At 53.5% G+C, this 24180-nt stretch overlaps 1 protein-coding gene across 1 annotated transcript in view; it reads left to right on the plus strand.

Moving 5' to 3' along the window:
- The window catches only part of KIF17 (kinesin family member 17), a 49222-nt gene that overhangs the window by 14620 nt on the left and 10422 nt on the right, over window positions 1–24180 (plus strand). Inside the window, exons 5-12 of the mRNA XM_067016078.1 lie at window positions 1695–2147; window positions 6451–6560; window positions 11103–11250; window positions 12786–13345; window positions 14282–14362; window positions 15009–15107; window positions 15675–15880; window positions 18282–18513. Coding sequence (XP_066872179.1) covers window positions 1695–2147; window positions 6451–6560; window positions 11103–11250; window positions 12786–13345; window positions 14282–14362; window positions 15009–15107; window positions 15675–15880; window positions 18282–18513 — 1889 coding nt within the window. The remainder of the gene's footprint in view (window positions 1–1694; window positions 2148–6450; window positions 6561–11102; window positions 11251–12785; window positions 13346–14281; window positions 14363–15008; window positions 15108–15674; window positions 15881–18281; window positions 18514–24180) is intronic.

A 24180-nucleotide genomic window follows, 5' to 3' on the forward strand; every position in this document is an offset into this window, starting at 1 on the left:
GGCGCACAGGCTTAATTGCTCTGTAGCATGTGGGATCTTCCTGGACCAGGGATCAAACCTGTGTCCCCTGCATTGGCAGGCGGATTCTTAACCACTGCGCCACCAGGGAAGTCCCCTTTTCTGCTTTTAGAGTCATCTCCTCAGATTAGATTCCCTGGAGCAGGCCTCCTGGGGCAAGGGTACAAACCTGTTTAAGGCTCCTGGTACATTCCGCAAAGAGCTTTCCAAAAGGGCATTTCCAAGTCCCTCCTTCCTGCTGCTCCTTAAGAAAAAAATAGCCCAAAGAATCAAGCCCCTTGCATGTCCAAGCTTCCACTGGGTGCCAGCCAGACCTTTTTACTTCAGGTAGCTGTGCTCATGGGCAAAACCAGGCCAATTCTGGTTTCAACCAGCAGGAAACTAAGGAGGAAGCTCCTGCTCCTCCCCCCTATTTCATTTGGAACTGCTTACCATGTCCTCTGGTGACAGTCAGAATTATTAATAGTATCAAGAGCTGCAAGCTGTCATTTAAGGAGCACTTGCTGTGTGCCAGGCACGGCCCTGAGCTCCTCACGCCGTGCTCTCTGTGTAATTCTCACAACAGCCCTTAGGGTGGGTCTTAGATTCCCATGTTACTAAGAGAAGGCCGAGGCTCAGAGTTAATTTCCCTGAGTTCCACAGCTGCCGGGGGATAGAATCAAGATCGGATCCCTCAGGTCTCTGCCTTCAAAACCTGTGCTCCGGGGGCTTCCCTGGTGGCGCAGTGGTTGAGAATCCGCCTGCTGATGCAGAGGACACGGGTTTGTGCCCCGGTCCGGGAAGATCCCACGTGCCGCAGAGCGGCTGGGCCCATGAGCCATGGCCGCTGAGCCTGAGCGTCCGGAGCCTGTGCTCCGCAACGGGAGAGGCCACAACAGTGAGAGGCCCACGTACCACAAAAACAAACAAACAAACAAAAAACCAAAAAAACCTGTGCTCCGGGCCCCTGCTCCCAGCCAGTGCCCGGCTCCCATCACCCCCAGCACCCGGGTCTGCCCTGCCAGCACAGCTGCGGTCGCTGCAGAACTGGGCTCGTTCTCAGGGCACACGAATCCCTGCTGTGTGCTGGGCCCTGTGTGGGCTCCGTACAAGTGTGCTGTCCGTTTACTCCTTCTAACAACCAACGCTGGTGGGGAGCTATCGTTAGTCTCATTTTGTTGATGTGAGAACTGAGGGTCAGAGAGGTGCGTGGCTTTGCCAAGGTCACACAGCAAGTAGGAGGCAAGACTTGGATGGGAACTGGGTCCAAGGCTCTCCAAAGCCGCTGTTTTTTGCATTGAAGGATTCAGCTCCCTGGTGACCCAATCACATCCCCTCACCGCCGCCCACTGCCCCCACCCCGCCCCGCCGTTGCCTCACAAGAAATCTGCAAGAGCTGTCTCGATAGCCCTAAGAAATCCTGCAGCACTCAGAGAACAGTCTGTCCTCTCCCAGCCCCTGCTCCCTGGAGTCAGCTGGCCCTGGCTTCTGCTCTTGGACGCTGTGTGACCTTAGGCACGTTAAATGCCCTTTCTGAGCTTCACTTTTCTCATCTGTAACGGCACAATCCTAGCACCCCCTCCATGGGGCTCCTGTGCCGCTGAAATGAGACCCTCGGTGGGTGGGGAGCGCCCAGGGCCTCCTTACCGTGGGGGCTCGCCCCAGGGCCCTCACCCCTCTGCCTGGTCTGTCTGCAGCTGAGCAGGGCAAGGACCACCTCCGGGCGGGCAAGCTGAACCTGGTGGACCTGGCAGGCAGCGAGAGGCAGTCCAAGACGGGTGCCACGGGGCAGCGGCTCAGGGAGGCCACCAAGATCAACCTGTCGCTGTCGGCACTGGGCAATGTCATCTCGGCCCTGGTGGACGGGCGCTGCAAACACATCCCCTACCGGGACTCGAAACTGACGCGGCTGCTGCAGGACTCTCTGGGCGGCAACACCAAGACGCTGATGGTGGCCTGCCTGTCGCCCGCTGACAGCAACTACCGCGAGAGCCTCAGCACGCTGCGCTATGCCAACCGAGCCAAGAACATCAAGAACAAGCCGCGCGTCAACGAGGACCCCAAGGATGCCCTCCTGCGCGAGTACCAGGAGGAGATCAAGAAGCTCAAGGCGATTCTGGCTCAGCAGATGAGCCCCAGTAACCTCTCAGGTGGGCGTCAGGGGGAGGGAGTGGAAGGGAGGGCCCGGGAGGAAAAAGGCCCTCCCGCTTTGTCTTCCAGGGCATGGAAGCAATCTCCCACCTCCTCGCAACTTCCCGTGAGCGTAGATTTTTGAACAGCCGGGGAGAGCCCTGGTTGGTGACGGCCCAGATGGTTTCTGCTCGCCGATGACCCAGCATGAGGCCCGTCTGCCTGGCCTGTCCCATCAGCTGGAGGCTCTGTCCCCCGTTCCCTGCCTCTAGGCTGCACATCCGTCCTCCCTCCTGTCTGCCTGCTGTCTCCATGGCAGCGTCGTGATGCTGTGCTGCTTAGCAGCTAGGTGACTCACCCTCCCCCGACGTCACACGCCCACTCCCAGTTAGGCGTCTTGTGATGACTGCTCTCACACCCAGGTGTTTGGCTGTCACCTGGCAGGTAGAAATCTATACCTGGAGCATGGGCCTGCAGGGTCCTTGCAACCAAGGGACTCCAGAGTTTCCTTTATCTGAGAATCCCTTGGGAGAAGGGAGCACTAAAGAGCCCGAGTCCATCTGTCCCTTCATCCACCTCCCCACCCACCTTCCTCTCTATCCATCCAGTCTGCACACCCGTTGATCTGCTCATCCACCCATCCACCCACCCATTCAACCCACCTGTCCTCCCACCCACTCCATTATTAATCCATCCACCCACCCATCCGTCCTACCGTCCACCTGTCCGCCTACTCATTCACTCCGTGCTGTCATCCATCCTTTTATCTATCTTTCCTCTCACCCCGCCTCCATCCATTCATACCTGCTCTGCGTGTGGACCTGTGCTGGGCATATGCGGACACGGAGGTGAATCAGATCCAGGCTCTGCCGCATGGGTACACCTGGTTTCCTGGGGGAGGAAGACACTCCAGCAGAGCATCGTGTGCATGTGGGGCAGGGAGCCGTACAGGGCACTGCTGGGCACTGCAAGGCAGAAGGAAGTGTGCGGCCAAGGCTACCTCGGGGTAGGGTGTGGTCAGTCAGGGAAGGCTTCGCAGAGGAGAAGGGGTGATTGAACAGAGTCTTGGGGGATGAGAAGTCTCCTGTTAGACAGGATGAGAGTGGTCAGTCTGTGCAGAGTTGCACAAAGCTCTGAGGTCTGTTTGGGGACCCACAGGTAGTTCTGCCGACTGCCTGGCGGCTCGGGTGGTCGGAGATGGCTATGTAGGGGTTGGCCGGGCCTGGAGTGCAGAGGCCCTTGAACACCACTGTGAGGGGTTCCACTTGGGCAACCCGCCTTCCTCCTCTTTCCCTCCTGCCCCACCCCTGACCCTGCTTAGCACCCCCCCCCCGATCCGTGAGGGGAAGCTAGACGGAGGAATGGCGAGAGGTACCAAGAGGGAGTCGGGGCTGCTCCGCCGGTGGCTCCCCTGACCCAGCAGCTGGCATGCGTGCAGACTTCCCGTGGTTATCACGGAAGCCTTGTGGGGTAAGGGCTCTTAGCGTCCCCTCTTCCTGGATTTGGAGCACGGAGCCCAGCAAGCTGAAATGACGGATGCAAGGCAGGCAGAGAACTGAGATCAGGGCAGTAACCACCAGTTCACATCCTGGCTCCTCGGGGAAGCAACTCAGCCCCCCTGAGCCTCAAAGTTCTCATCTGTAAAGTGGAGATAACGACAGCACCTGCCTTTGTGTTGCCGTGGGGTGGTTGAGAGGATTGCGCGAGATGATTCCCGTGTGGGCTTAGCACGGAGCCTGGCACGTAAGGCTCAACAGACGCTACCGGATGCTTTAACTTTATAGTTGGGTCTTGAAACCAGGTGTTGCTGACTCAAAGCTCCAGAGGTTTCCACCACAGGCACTTACCGTTAGCCGTTGCCCTCTCAGCCCTAGTTCTCCCTCTGGTCATTGGCATATTTCTCTCTCCCCACTTTCAGCAGAACTGGAAACATTTGTCTGTTTTCACTGGCCCCCCGTGCTCTGCTCTCCTGCGCCTAGTCCAGGCAGGCCCGCCCCCATCCCACCGAAGCCGCCCTTGTTATGGACGCCCTCCTGGTGATTAAATCCAGTGATCGGTCCTCAGGAGGCCTCACCTGTCCTCTTAGCATCAGTTGACTCAGATGATCGCTTCCCTTCTCCTTGAAACCCTTGCTTCCTGGGCGCCCGTTATCCTAGCTCTCCTCCTGCCTCTCCGGCCACTGCTTCTCAGCTCCCTTGTGTGTCTCCCCATCCCTAACCTCCTGATGTCACGCTGTCCCAGGGCCGCTCCTCCAGCCTTTTCTCTCTCTACACTCCTGAGGTGGGTTCATCTGGTCTTACGTCTTTATTTTTTTTTTATTATTATTAATTTTTATAAATTTATTTTATTTATTTATTTTTGGCTGCATTGGGTCTTCGTTGCCGCGCGCGGGCTTTCTCTAGTGCGGCGAGCGGGGGCTACTCTTCGTTGCGGTGCGCGGGCTTCTCATTGCGGTGGCTTCTCTTGTTATGGGCCGTGGGCACACCTAGGTGCTCTAGGTGCGTGGGCTTCAGTAGCTGTGGCAGGCGGGCTCAGTGGTTGTGGCTCGCGGGCTCTAGAGCGCAGGCTCAGTAGTTGTGGCGCACGAGCTTAGTTGTTCCACGGCACGCGGGATCTTCCTGGACCAGGGCTCGAACCCGTGTCCCCTGCGTTGGCAGGCGGATTCTTAACCACTGCGCCACCAGGGAAGCCCTGGTCTCACATCTTTAAACACCACATCCGTGCTCATGATTCTCACATGTGGACCCCCAGCCTGGCTGTGTGATGCGTGTCCAGGTCTTAATTTATAAAGGTGACTGAGTGGTGACACAGGTCCATGTCATTGAAAGAAAGGGTAATGTTACTCAGTTACCCTGGAAATGAGAGTCACGCCACGCGGGGCCCCAGGGGGAAGCAGCAGGGTGGGTCAGGAGGCAGAGAGCAGCGAGGGACGGCCCAGGCCAGAGCCTTTATCGGGGTTTTGGTGGAAAGACACAGCCGTGCAGGAAAAACAGCTCAGGACTGGCTAGCTTGAGTAAGCCCGGCAGGATTGGGGCCTAAGGGCTGTCGCTGCTTGCCTGGTCCTGGCCCCGGTTGACTTTGGGCAGGGGAAATACTGGCTGTGTGGGAGAGTTAGATAGAGGTGGGTGTGGACTCGGAATTGGTCGGTTTGCATATGAAAGGGGGGGTCCTCCAGACAAGCTGTTTACTCCCTCTAGGAATTGGCTGGCCCTGTGAGGGGCAGTCTCTTCCTGGACATCAAGTCCCCCAGGATGTCAAAAGCATCAGGAAATAAAGCCCAAACCTGATTGATAAACCATGTCGTCTGACTTCCAGACTTGGACATCTGGCCATCTATCTAATTGTCATTCCAAACTTAACATATTGGACACTGAACTCTCGACCTTTCCCAGACCTGCTTGTCCTGCAGCTGTCCCCAGCCGGCGACACCTCTCTCCTTCCAGGTGTTCAAGCCAGAAACCTTGGGGTCATCCTGGGCTTCTCACTTTTGCTCAAACCTCAATCCAACAGAGCAGTAGATCCTGTTGTCTCTACCTTTAAAGCAGGTCCAGAATCTGTGCCATTGTCCCCCCAGAACATTCTCCACACAGCAACCAGGGAGCTCCTGTTCAAATACAAGTCCTTTCACTGCCCTGCCCAAACCCTCCAATGGCCCGGTTTAACCCAGAGTTGAAGCTAAAGCCCTCGCCACAGCGGCTTGTGAGTTTCCCTCTCTGACCTGGTTTTCGCTCGTACTATCCCTCGCACTCTCCCTCGCTTACTCTGCTCCAGCCTCAGTGGCCTCCCGGCTGTTCCTGGAACGGTCACAGCCCCTGCCTGCCACAGGACCTTTGCACTCATCATTCCTTTCTGTCTGTCCCCAGGATCTCTGCCCGCCCCACTCCCTCACTTCCTTCAAATGACTGCTTTCCTTCCACCTTGTCTAAGAGGTCTTTCCTGTCCACACTATTAAAATTGCAGCCCTTCCCCTGATCCTTACTTCTCAGCACCCTCCCTGCTTTCCTTCTCTTCTTAGAAAATATCACCTTGTTAACATGTTACTCATCTTGCTTACCTTTCTCCCCCAGTTGAAAACAATGTGTGTGTGAAGTCTTGACTGTTTTGTTTAGTGCCAAACCCCCAGGCCCTGGAACATGTAGGTGCTCAAGAAATACTTGTTGGATGAGAATATGAGCATCTTACACAGAGACATGCTTGAAATAAGTTCAGTACTTTGAGGTCATTTTTGAATGAGCACGCAGTTGCCTTTTTATGGATTTTTTCTTAGTTCTTGCAAACCATGTGCACCTTGGTCTCAGCCCCTCCTTTCTGCTTTTCTCCCAGCCCTGCTGAACAATCAGGTTCCTCCAAACCCCGTCCAGACTGAAGAGAAGCTGTTGCCCCCATCTGTGATCCAGCACGACATGGAGGCCAAGAAGCAGCTGATCCGGGAGGTGAGGCCCTGGGCAGGTGGAGAAGGGGCAGGCAGGTGGGGCCCAGCCCGAGACCGTCTCCAGAAAGATACCATTTCCCCGCCACCATCACGTTGGGGTTGGTACTCCAATCTCCCTTTGGAGCTCAGAAAGCTGAGGCTCAGAGAGGTGCCATGACCTGCCCAAGGTCACACAGCTAAGGAGAGTCTAAGCCGGGATTTGAACTCAGTTTCCTGACTCCAGAGTACAGCCCGTCCCCTGTCGGTGCCTCTGTGCGCAGAACAGAGAGGGCTGTGGGCGTCTGCAGGGGCGCCATCTCTTGTCTGTACTGCATGAAGGGCTGGCTGTGGATTGATGGCAATGGAGAGGGCACCCCTGGCGGTAGGGATGGCCAATGCCTCGGCGAAGAGGTCAGGGAGGAAGGGCTCTGGGCTGAAAGCAGGCAGCCTGCGTGGGCCCTGGGGACCCCTGGGCACCCATTTGACTTGACCGGTGGATAAGTGGGGCGTTAGCCTCCCAGCAAAAGCTGTCATCTCGGGGCACCTGGGTCCTCCCACAACTGTGGCTTCCAGCACAGTGGGACCCAGCAGGGTAGGTAGCACCCTGATTTACAGATGCGGAGCTGACCCCAGGGGCACTTACACAGCCAGACACGCAGCGCCTCCCACCCCTGGCTTAGACTCCGTCCCGACTCCAGGCTCTGTTGATTTCCGGAGGTTCCGGCCATTTGAGGGCTGCATTCTGAGACCTGAGCCTGTGGTGGGGTTTGACATTCGATGGTCCCTTTAAGTAGGGCACTGGCTTCTTCCTGGTGGAAAACCTAATGCCAGGGAAGGACAGCTCTGCGGAGACTGGGGCCTGGATGTGTCAGCAGCGGGGCCTCTGCCACTCAACTATGACCTCAGATGGGAGCAACCCTGGGGCCCCCAGAAGCCCTGGGCAGGCTGCGGGGGCCTGAGGCCCAGCCTCTGGGAGGCAGACCGGGTAAGGCCTGCGGGAATCGCAGTCCTGTGGGCTGGAGGGCTGGGAGGAATCGACCAAAGAGTCCCCAAGTGCTGCCCATGACAGGTGGAGGCTTTTACTGTTTGGGGAGAGGCTCAACTGTAGCTCCTGGACGGCCCCCATCCCGGCCCCGTCAAGGTTCTGGGAACTCAGCCGCTCCTTCTGCCTTTTCCTCTGCTGCTCTGGGAGCTCCTGGGGCAGGGGCAGGGGCAGGCCAGCTCTGGAGCCCTGGGCTGGCTCCCCGGGGCGGGGTGGGGAGGTCCCGGAAGGAGGGGGCATTTGGGGATGGCTGAGCACAAGCCCACTGGATGAGAGAGGTTGCGCTTCAGGGTGTGTTTTGGAATCTCGTGGTGACAAAGCAGTACGGGGAAGGGGGTCGTGGGGCGGGGGCACTGGCCTGGGACTGGGATGGAAGCCTCCTCCCTGAGGAAGCCGGGTTGGGTGGGCGGGCATCCTGGCTGTGTGATGTGCGGGGCGCTGTCGCCCCCTAGTGGTCATAAGGGAAAAGAACGCTGTTCTGGGCCGGCTGCTGGAGTAGCCAGTGATTGGAGGGTCCTTCTGTTCCGGGGATGGTGGTCACCCGCCTCCTTCTCAAGGGCAGCCTAGTGGACGCTGTGTCAGACCGCTGTCCCCTGGGGCTGCCACCACCAAGTCTATTTCATGGTCCTGGAGTTTCTTCTGTGAGCCACACTCAGAGAAAGAGTTGAGGATGTCTGTCCTCCCTCCCATTTGTTCTTTCACTTAAGACTCTCTGTGTGCCTAGACTGTGCTTTCCTTTCCATTCCTGAACCAGTCAGGACGCTGAGGATGAGGGAGGTGGCCCCTGTGTGTAACAGAGAGGGTGCTGGGCCAGGAGTCGGCTCAGCCATGGGCTGCAGCTTTGACTCCGTGGGCTTCCGTCTCTAGCTGCACCAGGGGATTTGGACTAGGGCTCATCCAGCTTTTACATTCTGTGAGGCCAGTTCTTTTAGGCTCTGTGCCCGGGCAGGTTGTTTAAGATCTCCAAGACTGTTTCCTCATCTCTAGAGTGGGTATAAGCTGGCTTTCCTGCTGCTAGCAGAGGCTGGGCTGTGTAACAGGTGCCAGCCAGGGCTCGGAGGTCTGGGTTTGCACTCTAGCCCCCCTACCCCATTCAGTCATCAACAAGCATTTTCTGAGCACCTACTAGGCGCTGAGTGCTGGAGCCAGAGTCGCAGGTGGGTCAAAGGCAGAGTTTTATTGTTTTTAATATTGGAAGTAGCATGGGAATTCCCTGGTGGTCCAGTGGTTAGGATTCCGCTGCCAGGGCCTGGGTTGGATCCCTGATTGGGGAACTAAGATCCCGCAAGCTACATGGTGTGGCAAAAAAAAAAGGAAGTAGTAGAGCATGTTTTGTGGATTGTGGGGAATGAGCTAGTACTGAGGGAGAAGTCCGAGATATAGGAGGGAGGGGGACTGAAAGAGCAGAGTCCTTCTATGGGCGGTTCGGCTTTGGATGGTTTGTCCTCCGTCAAAGAGGACACAGAGCTTTCAGGCAGAGGGAGGGTGAGGGAGTTCACCTCTGCCCTCTTCAGGGCTCTCCGTGGAGGACCAGACAGGAAATGGGGGGAGCGGGAGGTTTCGGAGAGAGGGAAGGTGGAAGGACTAGGAAGGGGTGGGACACCACTTAGAGGTCCTTCTGAGATTCGGGGTCACACATTCACAGGTGAGAAAGGAAGCCAGAGCTGCCGTGTGTGTGTGCGCGCGCGCAGGTCCGTGTGTGGGGGCCCATGTGTGCGTCTCCAGCCAGGTCTGGCGGGGGTGTAGGTGCCACTGGGCCTAGGCCTGGGTTTAACTGGGGTCAGGGCTGTGCTGGAGGGAGCAGGGGAGGGTGCTGAAGTGAGGGAGTCAGGGGTGCTTGCTGAGGGGTGCATGTAGTGCTGGGCCCTGGGATCCCAGCTGGATGAGGAGGAAGGCGGGGGGTGGTGCAGGGGCAGGAGAAAGCAGATGGGGCGTGGGCTACAGGTCTCCATGAGGTCATCAGAGAGCTGCGTGGTTCTGGGCAAGTCTGGACCCTCCCTGGGTTTCAGTAACTTTGCAGGTATTGCCCTGAGGCTCAATGCATCTCAACTGTGCTGCATAAACCGTTACATTTAAAAAATATATTTATTTATTTGGCTGCGCCGGGTCTTAGCTGCGGCACGCAGGATCTTCGTTGCCACGTGCGGGATCTTTAGTTGCAGCACGTGGGCTCTTTAGTTGCAGCAATCTAGTTCCCTAACCAGGGATCAAACCCAGGCCCCCTGCATTGGGAGCACAGAGTCTTAACCACCAGACTAGCAGGGAAGTCCCAGAAAACGTTATGTTCTCATGGTTGTCTGTCTCCTCTTCCACCCCCAGAGCCCAGGTCTTGCCATCTGTGCTGTTGCTGTCTGTGCTGTTGTAGGAGTCTGTGCTGGCTCTGTACTTCCTGGGGGATCTGGAGGGGTGGGCATGTGCAGAGGCTCTCCCATCTTTAGCCCCGTCCCTCCCCTCTGGCTTACTGCCGCTGCAGACCCCCCTGTCAGGAGCAGCTCCAGAAGACAGTGGGTCACAGACGAACATTAGTTCATAAAGGCCCAGCCCTCCCTGTGGGGGACGCATATCAGACACCTGAATAGCCTGCCTAGCGGTTCTGCTTCATGCACTTGCTGATTCAGCGGCCATTCCCCAAGTCCCTCCTCTCTGTTCAGCACCGGCACCGAGGCTGCAAGATGGGAGGGTGCGTGTTCTCTGGTGGGGAAGCTGGATGGTTAATCTACAGTCAAACAAATGCAGAGAATGATGGAACTTATGATCCAGGCTAAGAAGAAATAAGCGAAGTGACAGAGAGCGGTGGTGGCGATCTTCTGAGAGGGTAACCAGGGAAGGCCTCTCTGAGAGGTTGTTACCAAGCTGAGGCCTGAAGGGACGAGCTTGCCAGGGAGTGAGGGCAAAGGCCCTGAGGCTGGCGGGGTGGGGGGGGGGGGAGTAGGAGTGTCTAGGAGTGGAAAGCGCCTGGCTTACCCAAGAGTGGCAAAGATGGGGTGGGCTGTCCAGGTCACTGGGGACTGGAGGTCAAGTTGAGGAGGTTAGATTTTTATCCTCCAACATGGGAAGCCATTGAAATATGATCTATGGATGCATAGTTGGCATGTGGAGAAAGGTTTGGAGCAAGAGTGGAGGTGGGGAACCAGGTCCGGACGAGAGCTGGTGGTGATGGCGGCAAAGATGGAGAGAGAAGCAGATGCATAAAAATACATTTCATCTTTGATGGCTTGAGGACTATTTGGTTAAAACATTTTTGTTGATGCAGAAACGTGTTCATGATCTATTGCTTTGTGGAAAAAATAGATTACAGACAGATACGCGTATTATTAGCCCGTTAAAATGTATAGAGAAAAGTGCAGAAGGGTCTTCACGAGCCAGGAATCATCCTAGTGTTGAGGAGGTAATTTTAATTTTGTTCTTTAGGCTTATTTGTATTTTCTGGATTGTTTGAATGACAAAAGAGGATTACTGAAAGCTGCGTTTTGAAGTGGTGGTAAAAAGCTGCCCCTCTTGTTATTCCCCGGCCTCTGCCAGGAGTACGAAGAGTGCCTGGCCCAGCTGAGGGCCGACTATGAGGCAGAGCAGGAGTCCAGGGCCCGGCTGGAGGAGGACATCGCTGCCATGCGCAACTCGTATGATGTGAAGCTGTCCACACTGGAAGAGAACCTGCGCAAGGAGACAGGTGGGCCCCCGCCCCCCCAGCCGTCGGGAGGGAGGCCGGCCTGCTCTCCTCCTCACCCCACTGACTGACATTATAGAGCACTTTCCATGCACCAGGCTCAGTTCTATTTAGTCCTCACAACAGCCCAGCAAGGCAGGCACCACAGTCACCCTCACTTTGTAGATGTGAGGCCCAGAGAGGGTAAGTAACTTGCCCATGGTCACACAGCTGGTAAAGTGGAGCCAGGACTTGAACCCAGCAGTCTGATTCCAGAGCCAGTATTCTTACCCACAGCACTGCCTTGTGATGCCTTGGCCACAGATTGGATCACCGCCCAAGGTTGACTTAGGGCTATAACATATCACCCATGTTTTATGGGTAAGTCCTTTCCCCCAGTTTCTACATTTTCTACAATCTCTTTTCACATTTGAGACCATTTGTTTCCAAAGCAACCACATCCCCAAATAAGCATTTAATCATTAGCAAGAACTTTTACCTTCCTGGAAATTTTTATCTTCTATTTGACATTCTAGAACGTTCCATCCCACCACTATCTTTCAGACACCTGTGCTGCCAGGCAGCCCAGACTTCCTAATACTCAAATACTATACCCAATTACTATGACATCCACCTCGTAATGATGACAATATGTTCATATCATTGGTACCGTTTATCGGGCATTGCGTGTGCCAGGTACTGGGTAGGTAGGTGCTTCTCCCGAACTCCCTCAGTGAGTTGGGACTCACCACATCCTCACATTGCAGGTGTGCAGACTCAGGCTTGGAGAGGTTCAGGCCATGAGCTAGGGAGTGGATGTCTCTTTCAGCAAAGGGGACATCAGGACTCTCTCAGGGGAGCCCAGGACAGGGTGACAAAGAAGAGGTTGGGATGTAAAGGAGCTGGTCTGCTGCCCATGAGCTGGGAGCAAGAGGCCTGTGCGATCATCTCCCACCCCAGATGGCAGGGAGATGCCCCTCTTGGTGTAGACCTGGAAGAAGAGGGAAGGGCAGATTCTAGCACTTCCTGTCCTTGGGAGTGTTCCCTCCAGTCCACTTTGAATATCAGGCCTCCTAGGGATTTTATTTGGTCTCGCTAATATCCATCCACAGCATTCATTATATCCCATGGCTCTAGCTTATCCTGTGGACAAGGGCCCTGAGACACCGGCGAGGCCCCTGAGGGTCTTGGATGTGGAACCTGCTGATTGGGAGCTCTCTGCCTTGGAGACAATTATACCTGCAGGGAAGTCGGTTTATGTATTAAGAGCAGACCCAGGGCAGAGTAGTAAGAGCCCAGCACATAATGGCTGGCTGGGGAGGTCAGAGAATGGAAAGATCATGGAGCTGGTCAGGGAAGGCTTCCTGGAAGAGGTAGAAGGAGACAGGGCTTGAGTTCTGACACGCAGATGGGCAGAGATGGGAAGCCAGTATTTAGGGGCCTAGGAGGCTCTGACTCTTAAGCTGGTCTCTTGGAGATGGTGAGCTTGGAGCCAGCTTCCAGGGAAGGGTCCTGCCTGCCCACCCTGTAAAAAGCTAAAGGAAGGTCTCTATTTGCAGAGGCTGTCCTGAAGGCAGAAGTCCTCTACAAGGCTGAGGTCATGTCCAGGGCTGAGTTTGCCAGCAGTTCTGAGTACTCACCTACTTTCCAGTACAAGAAGGCTGTGAAACCCGAGATCTACTCCATGCCTGGCACCCTGCCCAGTGAGGGTGTCTTTAAGACTGAGGTTTCTTCCAGGTTTGAGGAACTGCCCAAGGTAGAGGCCTCCAAGTCGGAGGTTTCTGTTTGGTCTGATGAGTCTTCCACGCTCGAAGAAAATTTCATCTCCACGGCTTTCCCTGGGCCCAGGCAGCCCTCCAGCCTGGAGGTCCCTGTGCCCGAGGTGGAGGCCCCGAGTGGACACTTCCTAGATGAAGATGTCAGCCAGGAGGCCACGGAGCCCCTGTGGGAGGAGGAGCCCTTCCTCCAGGGAGAGGAGCCCCCCCACCTGAGGGCCCTGGAGCTACTTCCGGGCCTGCACGACCCATTTGCCGAGGTGGAAGCCAATCTGGCCAAGCTCTCCTCCACGGTGGCCGGGCTGGACGTGCCCCAGGCGGACATACCCAAGGTCACCACGCAGGTAGCTGATGTCATGCAGGATGCCATGGGGGCAGAGCTCAGCTGAGGCACAGAGGTCATTGGGCATGTGCAGACGTCTAACCTCTGCCGCTCCGGCACCGCTGGCACCATCTCTGCGGTGGCTCTGGCGTGGCGACAGCTCAGCTGTTCAGGGGTCTGGGAAGGAGAGGCTCTGTCTAATGCTCTGTAAATCAGTAGGAAGGTTGGGATTGAGATCCCAGGCAATGCCAGCTGGGCACCTGTTTGCTGATGGAGGGACATCTGTGCAGGGAGTTTGCTGGTTGCCATGGTTACACTGAGCTCCAGGCCTGAAAGAGCTGGAGGTGGCCTTGGTCAACCCTCATGCTTTTGTCGGGGAGGGGGTTCTGTGAGAATCCAGCTACCTTTCAGGGGCTACCCAGGAATCCTGAGATGCTGCTCTTCTTCCATCCTGCCCTTTTGTCCAGTGCCTTCTCCCTTTCCAACCCTCTGTTTTTATGTTTAAAAATCTTTTTTTCTCTTCTCCCCTTTGTCCTTCCCTTCCCTTCCCTTCCCTTCCCTTCCCGTGTGTGTGATTGTGTGGGTATAAAGACCACAGGCCTTTGAATCAGACCTGGGCTCAGATCCCAGCTCTACCACTCACTCAGTTGTGTGACCTTGTCCAGTCACCTTTCTGGGCCTCAGTTTCCTCATCTATAAAATGGGGATGCTGACACGTGCTTCACGTGAGGTCATGCAGGTAACGCTCCTGCAACATAGCAGTGTCTCTCCTCTCTCCCCCATTTCCTCTCTCCCCTGTTCTCCCCCCTCATCTAGTCTCCCCTCCCTCCCTCAGGAAGAGGTGGTGGGGTTGGTGAGCAGCTGGGGAGCTGAAGGGGGAGGTCAGGGCAGGGCAGGGCAGCAAGGGATGATTCTGGCCCAACCACTCCTCTTCCCCCTGCCCCCGTTCTCCTGCAAGCACCCCTCCCGGACAGATCTGCTGGAGCCTGGTGACCTCCGGTCTGAAGCTGAGGCAGCCGACAACCTCCTGCCCAGGACTGTGAGTACGGATGGGCGGGGGCAGTTCCAGGGGCCTGATTCTTCCCGGATGCTTCCGCTTGTCTCCTCCCTCTCTGGCCTGTTTCCTCACTCGTAAAACTGGAACAACAGGGACTTCCCTGGTGGTTCAGTGGTTAAGACTCTGTGCTCCCAATGCAGGGGGCTCGGGTTCGATCCCTGGTCAGAGAACTAGATCCCTCACGCCGCAACGAAGGTCCTGCACACAGCAGTGAAGATCCCACGGGCTGCAACTAAGACCCAGTGCAGCCAAATAAATAAATAAATAACAAAAACAAAACCAAAACAAACCAGGGACAATAACCCCAGCCCTCCCCCAGCTTCTCGCCATCTCAAAGCAGCGTGCAAATCAGAGGAGCCATCACCTCTCTTTTTGTCGACTTGTCAATAAGAGGCCACTGATCCCAGTGGATCAGTGGCCGATCGCTGATCCACAGCGATTTTCCAACTTTCCTCAGCCGTGGAGCCCTTGTCTAAAGCATAGAGGCCCAGCATGTGCAGTGGACGAGGGCCGCAGAGCAGGGGCTGGGGGCCCCGTTGGCCCCGTCAGGGAACCCCCGCGGGGGTGGGGGACCCGTTTTGAGCTCTGCTGCTCTCAGACCCCACCCTTGTTTTCTCTTCTGCTTCAGAGAACACAACCGGCCAAGGGCAGTGGGAGGAAGGCTGTAAATCTGCCCACGTTTGTGGAGAGAGAAAGCGATCTGCCGGCTTCTGGACCTGACCTCTGGGTAGGAGCCGCCGCTGCAGATTCCTGGGAGATGGGAGCAGGGAGGTTGGGACGCCCCGGCCGGCGGGTGACATTGAGATGGGACCGAGGCAGGAAGAAGGCGTGGGGGGCAGCACCAAGCAGGGGCCAGCAAGTGTCCGAGTCCTGGGGTTGGAAAGATCTTGACTTTCTCAGTGACAGAAAAGGAGGTCAGAGAAGTGGCAGGATGGATGGGGGTGGGGGGAGAAGGCAGGGAGCGGGCACAGAGCGTGTGGCAGCCCATGGAAGAAACTGGATTTTACTGCAAATGTGATGGGAAGCTGTGAAGGATCAATTTATATTTTAAGAAAATCCCCCTGGCTGCCGTGTGTGGCCTGGATGGTCAGGGCTGGGAGCGGGAGCTGGGGGACCGTTTTGGGGGGTGTTGGTGGACGTGGTGCATTTTTGTATAACTGGGTGTGCCCGAGCCAGAAGTGATCCGTCCCAGACTGCCAGGGGCCGGGCTGCCCCCGTCTGGGATTGAGGCCGCTGTGAGCTCGTGTCCAGGAGTTGGCCTCCCGCCTCCACCTGGGTTTCTCTTTGTGCTCAGGAGGTTGACCTGGGCCTGGGAGTGACCGAGGAGGTGGTGTTGGCAGCAGAGCCCAGTGTGGGAGCCGAGGGTGAAGCCCAGGTGGCCTTGGGGGCTCAGCCTCAGTCTCTGCTGGCCATGACAGCTGAGAGAAGGGACAGTATGGAGGTGGCAGTGCTGACCAATGACCTACTGCCCACTGTGGACCAGCAGCGGGTGCTTGCCCGGTAAGCACCTGAGCCCGGGGGGTGGTGGGACCCCGTGTGGGGCGGGAGGGAGCTATGCCCTGCACGCAGGGGTGGAGGTGCCCGTAGATTCTTCCTGAGCCCCACCCAGGTCTTCTCCTGATGTGGCTGATCCTCTCCAGGAGCAGCGGGGCGGGGATGGTGCTCGGCTCAGCCAGGAGGCAGGGCTCTGCTCATGAAGCAGCACAGGTGCCACCAGATCCCCGCCTGGTTTTCGAGAGGCCAGGCCTGCAGGCTTCAGGAGCTCAGGGCAGGCAATTCAGGCTTTCCCCGGGTCCCAGCTGAGCCTCCAGTTCCTCCCTGATGGAAGATGTGCTCCCCCTAGGGACAAGCCACCCCAAACACACCCTGGGGCGCCCGCAGGGCCAGGCTTTCCTCACTTGCTCTGCGGCTTTGTGCAAGTTGCTTAACATCTCTGAGCCTTGGTTCTCACCTCTGTAGATGAGATTACTGTCAGGCTCACCTCCATGACAGAGTCAGCCCCACGGCCAGGGGTTCAGCCCCCTCCGGGCCCCACAGTCCACGGTTCAAACATTAACTGAGGGCTTCCCTGGTGGCGCAGTGGTTGAGAGTCCGCCCGCCGATGCAGGGGACACGGGTTCGTGCCCCGGTCCGGGAGGATCCCACATGCCGCGGAGCGGCTGGGGCCGTGAGCCATGGCCGCTGAGCCTACGCGTTTGGAGACTGTGCTCCGCAACGGGAGAGGCCACAACAGTGAGAGGCCCGGGTACCGAAAAAAAAAAAAAAAAAAAAAAAAACCATTAACTGAGCAACGACTCCTTGCTGGCCACCCGGATGCAAGCATAGATGGGATGTCGCCTTGGCCTTCAAGGGGCTCTCAGTCCAGGGGCAGGCAGGTACACGAGGCCCGGGGAGGCAGGTTCTGGAGCAGTTAGAACCAGGTTCTGTGTAGTCACTGCCTGGGTTCCCGTCTGCTTCCACCACTTCTCAGCTCTGCCACCTACGCTGAGGTTAACCTCTCAGTGCCTCAGCTTCTCATCTATACAGTGGGTGATAGTGAGAATCTCGAGAAGCTTGTTGTGAGGGTCGAATGAGACGGCGCCTACAGAGGCGGGAGCCTGGTGTCGCGCACACAGAAACACATGGCACACGCGGTTTTCACGGTGTGGTCTGCAGTGTGGTCGGGGAGGGCTTCTCAGAAGAGGGGACACCTGAATAAGGTTTGCACGAAGATGCCTCAGGGGTGGCATTTGAGGTACAGGGCACACCTAAGGTGGCACAGGGTGCAGGGGGTGGAAACAGTCTGGGTGTTTGGAGAAGCAGCCGCCCTGAGTTGAAGCTGGAGTGAGTTAGGGGTGGTGGGGCAGAGGGAGGTGAGACAGGGAGGCCCTGTGTGCCCCCAGCGCCTGGGCTTCATCCTGATGGGGACCCTACGTGGTCTTAAGCAGAGCAGTGACTTGGATATGACTCCCCTGTATCCTGGCTGCCGTCGAGCCGAGAACTGAGCCTGAAGCAGGTCTGGGCCCGGCTGCTCAGTTTGCGTGGTTCCGTTCTTTCCCTTGAGCATGATCTCCTATCCTGTTATGAATCCTGGGAACGTTTCTAGGTATACTCCCCTTATGTCCCTTTGGAAAGAGGCAGAGTCTAAAATGCTTCTGTGGTGCTTTATTAGAGAGTAGGGAGTTCTACGTAAGCCTTAGTAGTTATTTCAAATTTGTACTTTTTTTTTTTTTTTTGCGGTACGCGGGCCTCTCACTGTTGTGGCCTCTCCCGTTGCGGAGCACAGGCTCCGGACGCGCAGGCTCAGCGGCCATGGCTCACGGGCCCAGCCGCTCCGCGGCACGTGGGATCCTCCCGGACCAGGGCACGAACCCGTGTGCCCTGCATCGGCAGGCGGACCCGCAACCACTGTGCCACCAGGGAAGCCCCTCAAATTTGTACTTTTAAAGGCAAAACTCTAAACATTTTTTTAGCATTTTAGACACAAATATTTTTAAAAATGAACTGTTCATAATGTTCCCTGATTCAACATTACGCACTGACTGTATGGAACGTTCTCCACAACCTAGGGGTATTCTGATCCCTGAGGCTGCCTGGGAGCACGGCCGCGAGCCTGCTCTGTGGTGGCACCATCAGTCCCAGGAGGCGGGAGGTGGGTGGAGCAGCTTTGGCTCCAGAGGGAGACTCTCGCCCTTCCTGTGGGGCAGACCCAGCTGGGTGGCTGAGCACACAGGCTTGGAGTCAGGGAGATCTGGCAGGAATGCTGGGTCTGATTCCGAGGCAGCAGCTTCACCTCCCTGGGCCTCAGTTTACATGTCTGTGAAGTGGGGTTGTTGGAAGGAGTCGATGAGATCAGGCTGGACATCCAGTGCTCAGTGATCGGCAGACTTTGTCACGTTTGCTTTCTCCTCCGTGAGGGCAGCTTGCGGCTGTTGGAGCAGCAGGTGGTCGGGGGGGAGCAGGCCAAGAACAAGGACCTGAAGGAGAAGCACAGGCGGCGGAAGCTGTATGCAGACGAGCGCAAGAAGCAGTTGGTGGCGGCCCTGCAGAACTCAGACGAGGACAGCGGGGACTGGGTGCTGCTCAACGTCTACGACTCCATCCAGGAGGAAGTGAGGGCCAAGAGCAAGCTGCTGGAGAAGATGCAGAGGAAGGTGAGGCCCTGGGCTCAGGCCGCGCCCCCGCTGGCCCCGCCCCCTCACGCAGGCAGCGCTGGGCGGGGCCTTCACACCTGGTCTTGACACCCGCGTGTATGTATTCTGTATTCGGTACCTGCTGTATGACACACCCTATTCTGGAAGCTGTCACGGTGACAGGTGCGTCTCTGCACTCTTGGAGCTCGCGTTCCAGGGGAAGTGTGTGTGTGTGTGTAAGAAACAACGCAGCAGAGAAAGAAGCAAGAGACTCTAGGGAGGGGTAGCCCGAGGAAGAGAATGGGGGGGGGCAGGAGGTAGGGGCGGCTTTATTTTTATGTTTTTACTTTTTTTTTAAGTACCGATGCCCAAATCACAAGTGCACAACTGAACTCATTTCCACGAAATGAGTGCCCTGAGCAACCAGCACCCAGAGGGAGGCACCGAGCGTTAGGAGAACCCCAGAAGTTCCCGGGGCCACCGTGGATGGGCGGGACAGGGCCGTTCTGGTAGAGGTGGTGACTTCTCAGGTGGGCCCTGATGGAAGAGCGGTCTGGGCCGAGAGACCGTCCAGTGCCCGCAGTGAGGTCCGAGGTTCGGGGAACAGAAAGGCAGCTACCGGGCTGAGCTTGGGGAGTGAGGACAAGAGGAGGATGAGGCTCTGCCACCTGTGACAGACACTTATGTGTCCTTCAGAGCATCCTCCGCGTGATATGGGCCTCATAATGTCCTCCTTGGCCACCTGCTCCCCCCTCCTCATCCCCACTCAACACAGGCGACCAAGGGATCTTGGCAAAGCATAAAGCTGATACTTTTTCCTCTTTGAACGTCTTTAGTTTTAAATTTTTCTTGGCTGTTTTCATGCCTTTCCTTAATACCCTTTATGTCCTTAATTGAATTTGGTCTTTCTTGTACTTTGGTCTACATATCTTAAGTTTTTAAAAAATTCTTTCCTCGTTTTGTGTTAATGTCCCACTTGACATCTTTTTCATTTTTGTCCATTTCAAGATTTTGGAGTTCTGATTTGAAATTTTCACATCTGTGAGTGCTTGTTTAAGGAAACTGTATTCACATTGGGGTGTTGAGTTATATTTTTAATCTGTTTGGTTCCGTGTGCTTGTGCTTTGGGGGGAATTTTCTTCTGCTGAAATGCTTTGATTTTCATTTTCTGTATCTCATAGTAGCTTTGATTAGATACATCTGCTCTCTTCTGTTTATTTCATAATGTCTTGTTTTCCTGCACTCTCAGTGACAATTGAATGCAGAGGTTGTTGGAGGATGGAGGGAACAAAAAGTACCCACCAAACTAAGATAGCTTGGGACAGAAAAACGAGGCGGGCAGCTCCATATAATCAATGGATCAGTTGATTATAGGGTAAGGTACTCACAGGGTGGGACTTGGGCAGCATTGGCACTTTGGAAGCATTCGCAGCTGCGCTCCACAGCACCGAGGGGGCATTGGGATAGTTCTGTATTTACCTGGCACGTGGGGGTAGGTACTGGAGAACAGGAAGAGCACTTTAAAGTCAAGATTTATGCATATGGGTGGCTAGTCTTGTGGGCAGCAGGAATACGTCAGGGAATCTCCATCATTGTTTGGAGACTCTACCAGAGCATAGAGGCCACCTGGACTTCGTCATAATTAAACAATATCTATTAACTGCAAAGCCCTACACAGAAGAGATTTACTACACTGTACAGCCCTAGGTAGGGTCCGTGAAAGGACAGGAGGAACTGAACGGGCCCAGGATGGCATCAGTTATGCTAACAGCCATACAGAGGTAAACGTTCGGGGTGCCTTGCTAGGCTTTCCTATTTGATGGCACACTCTTCTGGCCATACGGAAGCGCAGCTTGACATAGAGCCTTTCATTAGTGTCCTATGGCTGCTGTAGCAAATTACCACACATTTAGTTGCCTGAAACAACACAAATATATGATTTCACAGTTCTGTAGGTCAGATTCCAGGTGCAGCGTGGCTTGGTTTCTCTGCTTAGAATTCCACAAGGCTGAACTGAAGGTATGGCAGGACTGCCTTTCTTTCTGGAGGTCCTAGGGGAGAATCCATTTGCAGGTTGCTGACAGAATTTATTCCTATGTGGCTGTAGGACTGAGGTTTCCATCTCCTTGCTGGCTGTCAGCCATGGTCATTCTCAGTTTCTGGAGGCAGCCGGCATTTCCTGGCACCTGTCCCCCTTCAAAGACAGCCTGGACGATAGAGTCCCTCTCCTGCTTCCGAAATCCCTTTTTTTTTTTTTTTAATGGATTTTTGTGTGTGTGTGTGGTACACGTGCCTCTCACTGTTGTGGCCTCTCCTGTTGCAGAGCACAGGCTTCGGACGTGCAGGCTCAGATGCCATGGCTCACGGGCCCAGCCGCTCCGCGGCATGTGGGATCTTCCCGGACCAGGGCACGAACCCGTGTCCCCTGCATCGGCAGGAGGACTCCCAACCACTGCGCCACCAGGGAAGCCCTTAATTAATTTTTTTAAAAAATAAATTTATTTATTTTATTTATTCAATTTTGGCTGCATTGGGTCATCATTGATGCACGTGGGCTTTCTCTAGTTGCTGCGAGCAGGGGCTGCTCTTCGTTGCGGTGCGTGAGCTTCTCACTGCAGTGGCTTCTTTTGTAGAGCATGGGCTCTAGGCATGCGAGTTCAGTAGTTGTGGCGCACGGGCTTAGTTGCTCTACCGCATGTGGGATCTTCCTGGACCAGGGCTTGAACCCGTGTCCCCTGCATTGGGAGGCGGATTCTTGACCACTGCGCCACCAGGGAATCCTTCTTCCAATCTCTTTGACTCTCCTCCTGCCTTACTTCTGTGAAGACTCCCTTCCAATGCACCTCTTCTGCCCATCTCTCTGCCCCCCTCTCCCACATGGCACACCTGATTACCTTGGACCCGCTCGATAATACGGGATAATCTCCCTATTTTAAAGTCAACTGATTAATAACATTAATTCCATTTGCAAAGTTCTTTTTGCCATTTAAAATAATATATTCACAGGCATAACTCCAGGGGATGAAAATCATAGGGGCAAAAATCTTGGCTTCCAAAGCAGTTCTTTTAAAAAAATTATTTATTTATTTATTTATTTTGGGGAGAGGGGCCATTGCTTGTTTTGTAATTTTCTCTTGTTTCTGCAGGACTTTTAATTTCCACCTCAAGGGGCATCTCCTACTTCTAAGTGCTCTCTAAATGACCTCCAGAGCAGTGCCTTAGAGAGACTAATAGTTTGAGTCCTGCACACATTTCAGTCTCTCCTATCAATTTCCCAATGTCAGATCTGTTTTCAGTGTTTTCCCACCGTCAGAGTGGGGCTTTCTCTTTGGGGAGTGATTTAAGTGCCTTCTGTCACCTTGTCCTCTCACTCCATGCTTTCCTGGGTGCCCTCCACTTATACCCCTGTGGGGTGGGCTAGGAGCTGTCTGCTGAATTTATTGGTAATTTGAAGCTTCTAGTGTTCTCTGTCTCCAGATCATTGCCTGGGCTCAGGATGGTTTTATTTTTTTCTCCTCGTTGTTCTGTATGTTTTTCTGAGGCTCTCTCTGGAGAGATTCAGATTTAGGTATCTGCGTATATATTTTTAAAATATAAACAAACGTGTGTGTGTGTGTGTGTGTGTGTGTGTGTGTGTGTGTGTGTGTGCACCCATTCTTCTCCCCATACATATCCTCCCCCTTCTTGGATAAAAGTAGCTACAATACACACTTCCCCCACCTAACTTTTTTTTCCCACGTAATGATATATCCTGAAGATCACTCCACAGCAATATCTAGACATGTTCCTCATTCCTGTTTACTGCTACATGGTGCTCCACCGTGAGGCTGTATCATTGTTTTCTCAGAAGTCATGGTGGACATTTCCAGTCTTTTGCTACAATAAGGAGTGCTCTAGTAAATAGTCTGTGCATACCACTTTCATATTTTTGGTAGATTCCTTTGGAATCAATTCCTCCAACTGGGATTGCTGGGACAGAGAGTAAATCCATGTGTGATTTTGCCAGATATTGCCAGCTTCCCTCCATGGGGGCTGTGTCCTTTTGTGCTTCCACTAGCATGCATGCGTGTGTTTTCTCACAGTCTCACCAACAGATTATACAGAACATTTTTTTTTGATTTTTGACATTCTGATAGATAAGAAGTAGCATCTCAGTGTAGTTTTCTTTTTTTAAAAAAAAATATGGAGTCCTCACATTATTCCCCCCTAGATTTATTTATTTATTTATTTATTTATTGGCCACGCTGCACAGCATGCGGGATCTTAGTTCCCTGACCAGGGATGGAACCCACGCCCCGTGCAGTGGAAGCACGGAGTCTTAACCACTGGACCTCCAAGAAAGTCCGTAGTTTCCTTTTTAACATTAAGAAAAGTTGAGATATAATTGACATATAACCTTATATTGGTTTCAGTATAGAATGTAATGATTGGGTATTTGTACATATTGTGAAATGATCGCCACAATAAGTCTAGTTAACATGCATCACCTCACACAGTTACAAATTCTTTTTCTTGTGATGAGAACCTTTAAGATCAACTCTCTTAGCAACTTTCAAATATGCAACACAGTGTTATTAACTGTAGTCTCCATGCTGTGTGTTACATTCCCAAGACATTTATTTTATGATTCAGTGCAGTTTTAATCTGCATTTTTTATACTGTGAGCAAGGTTGAGCATTTTTTCATACGTTTTAGGGATGTTTGCAGGTTTTATTCTCGGAACTGTGTTCACACGCTGGTGGTTCTTTTTCTTCTCTACTTGTAGGAGCTCTTTATATGAGAAGTATTATAATTTATATTAGAGATAGTAACTGTTGGTCTGTGATATAAGTTGGAAATTGTTTTTCTAGTTATTGTTACTTTTTACTATGCTTTATGGTATTTTTCCATAAAATTTTTTTTGTTCAAGTTGAGCAACTTTTAAATTATTGCATATAGATTTTGAGTCATAGTTGGAAATCTTCACTTGTGTTTTCTTCTAGAACTTGTATGGGTTTTTTTGTTTTTTGTTTTTACATTTAAACCTCTGATCCACTTGGAATTTACTGTGGTGCATGTGTGAGGAGCTGATTCAGTATTATCTTTTGCACCATTTTTTGAAAAGTCCATTTATTATCCACTGACTTCAGTGCTGTTCTTTTGTACGCTAAGTTTCTGTATATACTTAGATGTATTTCTGGATTTTTCTGTTCATTTCTCTTGCTCTGTCTATTCATGTACCAGTGTCAGCTACTTTGTTTAAAATTCAGAGGCTTTATAATCTGTTTTATAAAGATTATAAAGAAGATGCAGAGGAAAATCCTCTCTTAGTGATTTTCTTTTCCAGGTTTTACCTGGCTATTCTTTCTTGTTTGCTTCCGACCCCCTCGCAAATGAACTTTATAAACAATTGGGTTAGCTCAAAAGAAAAAGAAAAGAGCGGTGGAATTTTGGGGAGAATTATGTTATATTTATAATTTAGCTTGGGAGTATTGACATTTTTATGAAGTTGAGATATCCTGTTCAGGAACATCCATGGCATATCTTTCTATTAGTTCAAATCAATTTTTATGTCACTCAGGAGTATTTTATAGATTTCCTCATATAGGTTTTAGACATATCTTGTTAATTTTACACTTAGGTATTTTATTTTATTTGCTTTCCTCTATGGGGTATCCTTCTCCATTATAACTTAAAAAAATTTTTTTA

The sequence above is a fragment of the Kogia breviceps genome, chromosome 1, assembly GCF_026419965.1.
Source record: "Kogia breviceps isolate mKogBre1 chromosome 1, mKogBre1 haplotype 1, whole genome shotgun sequence".
NCBI classification, from domain to species: domain Eukaryota; kingdom Metazoa; phylum Chordata; class Mammalia; order Artiodactyla; family Physeteridae; genus Kogia; species Kogia breviceps.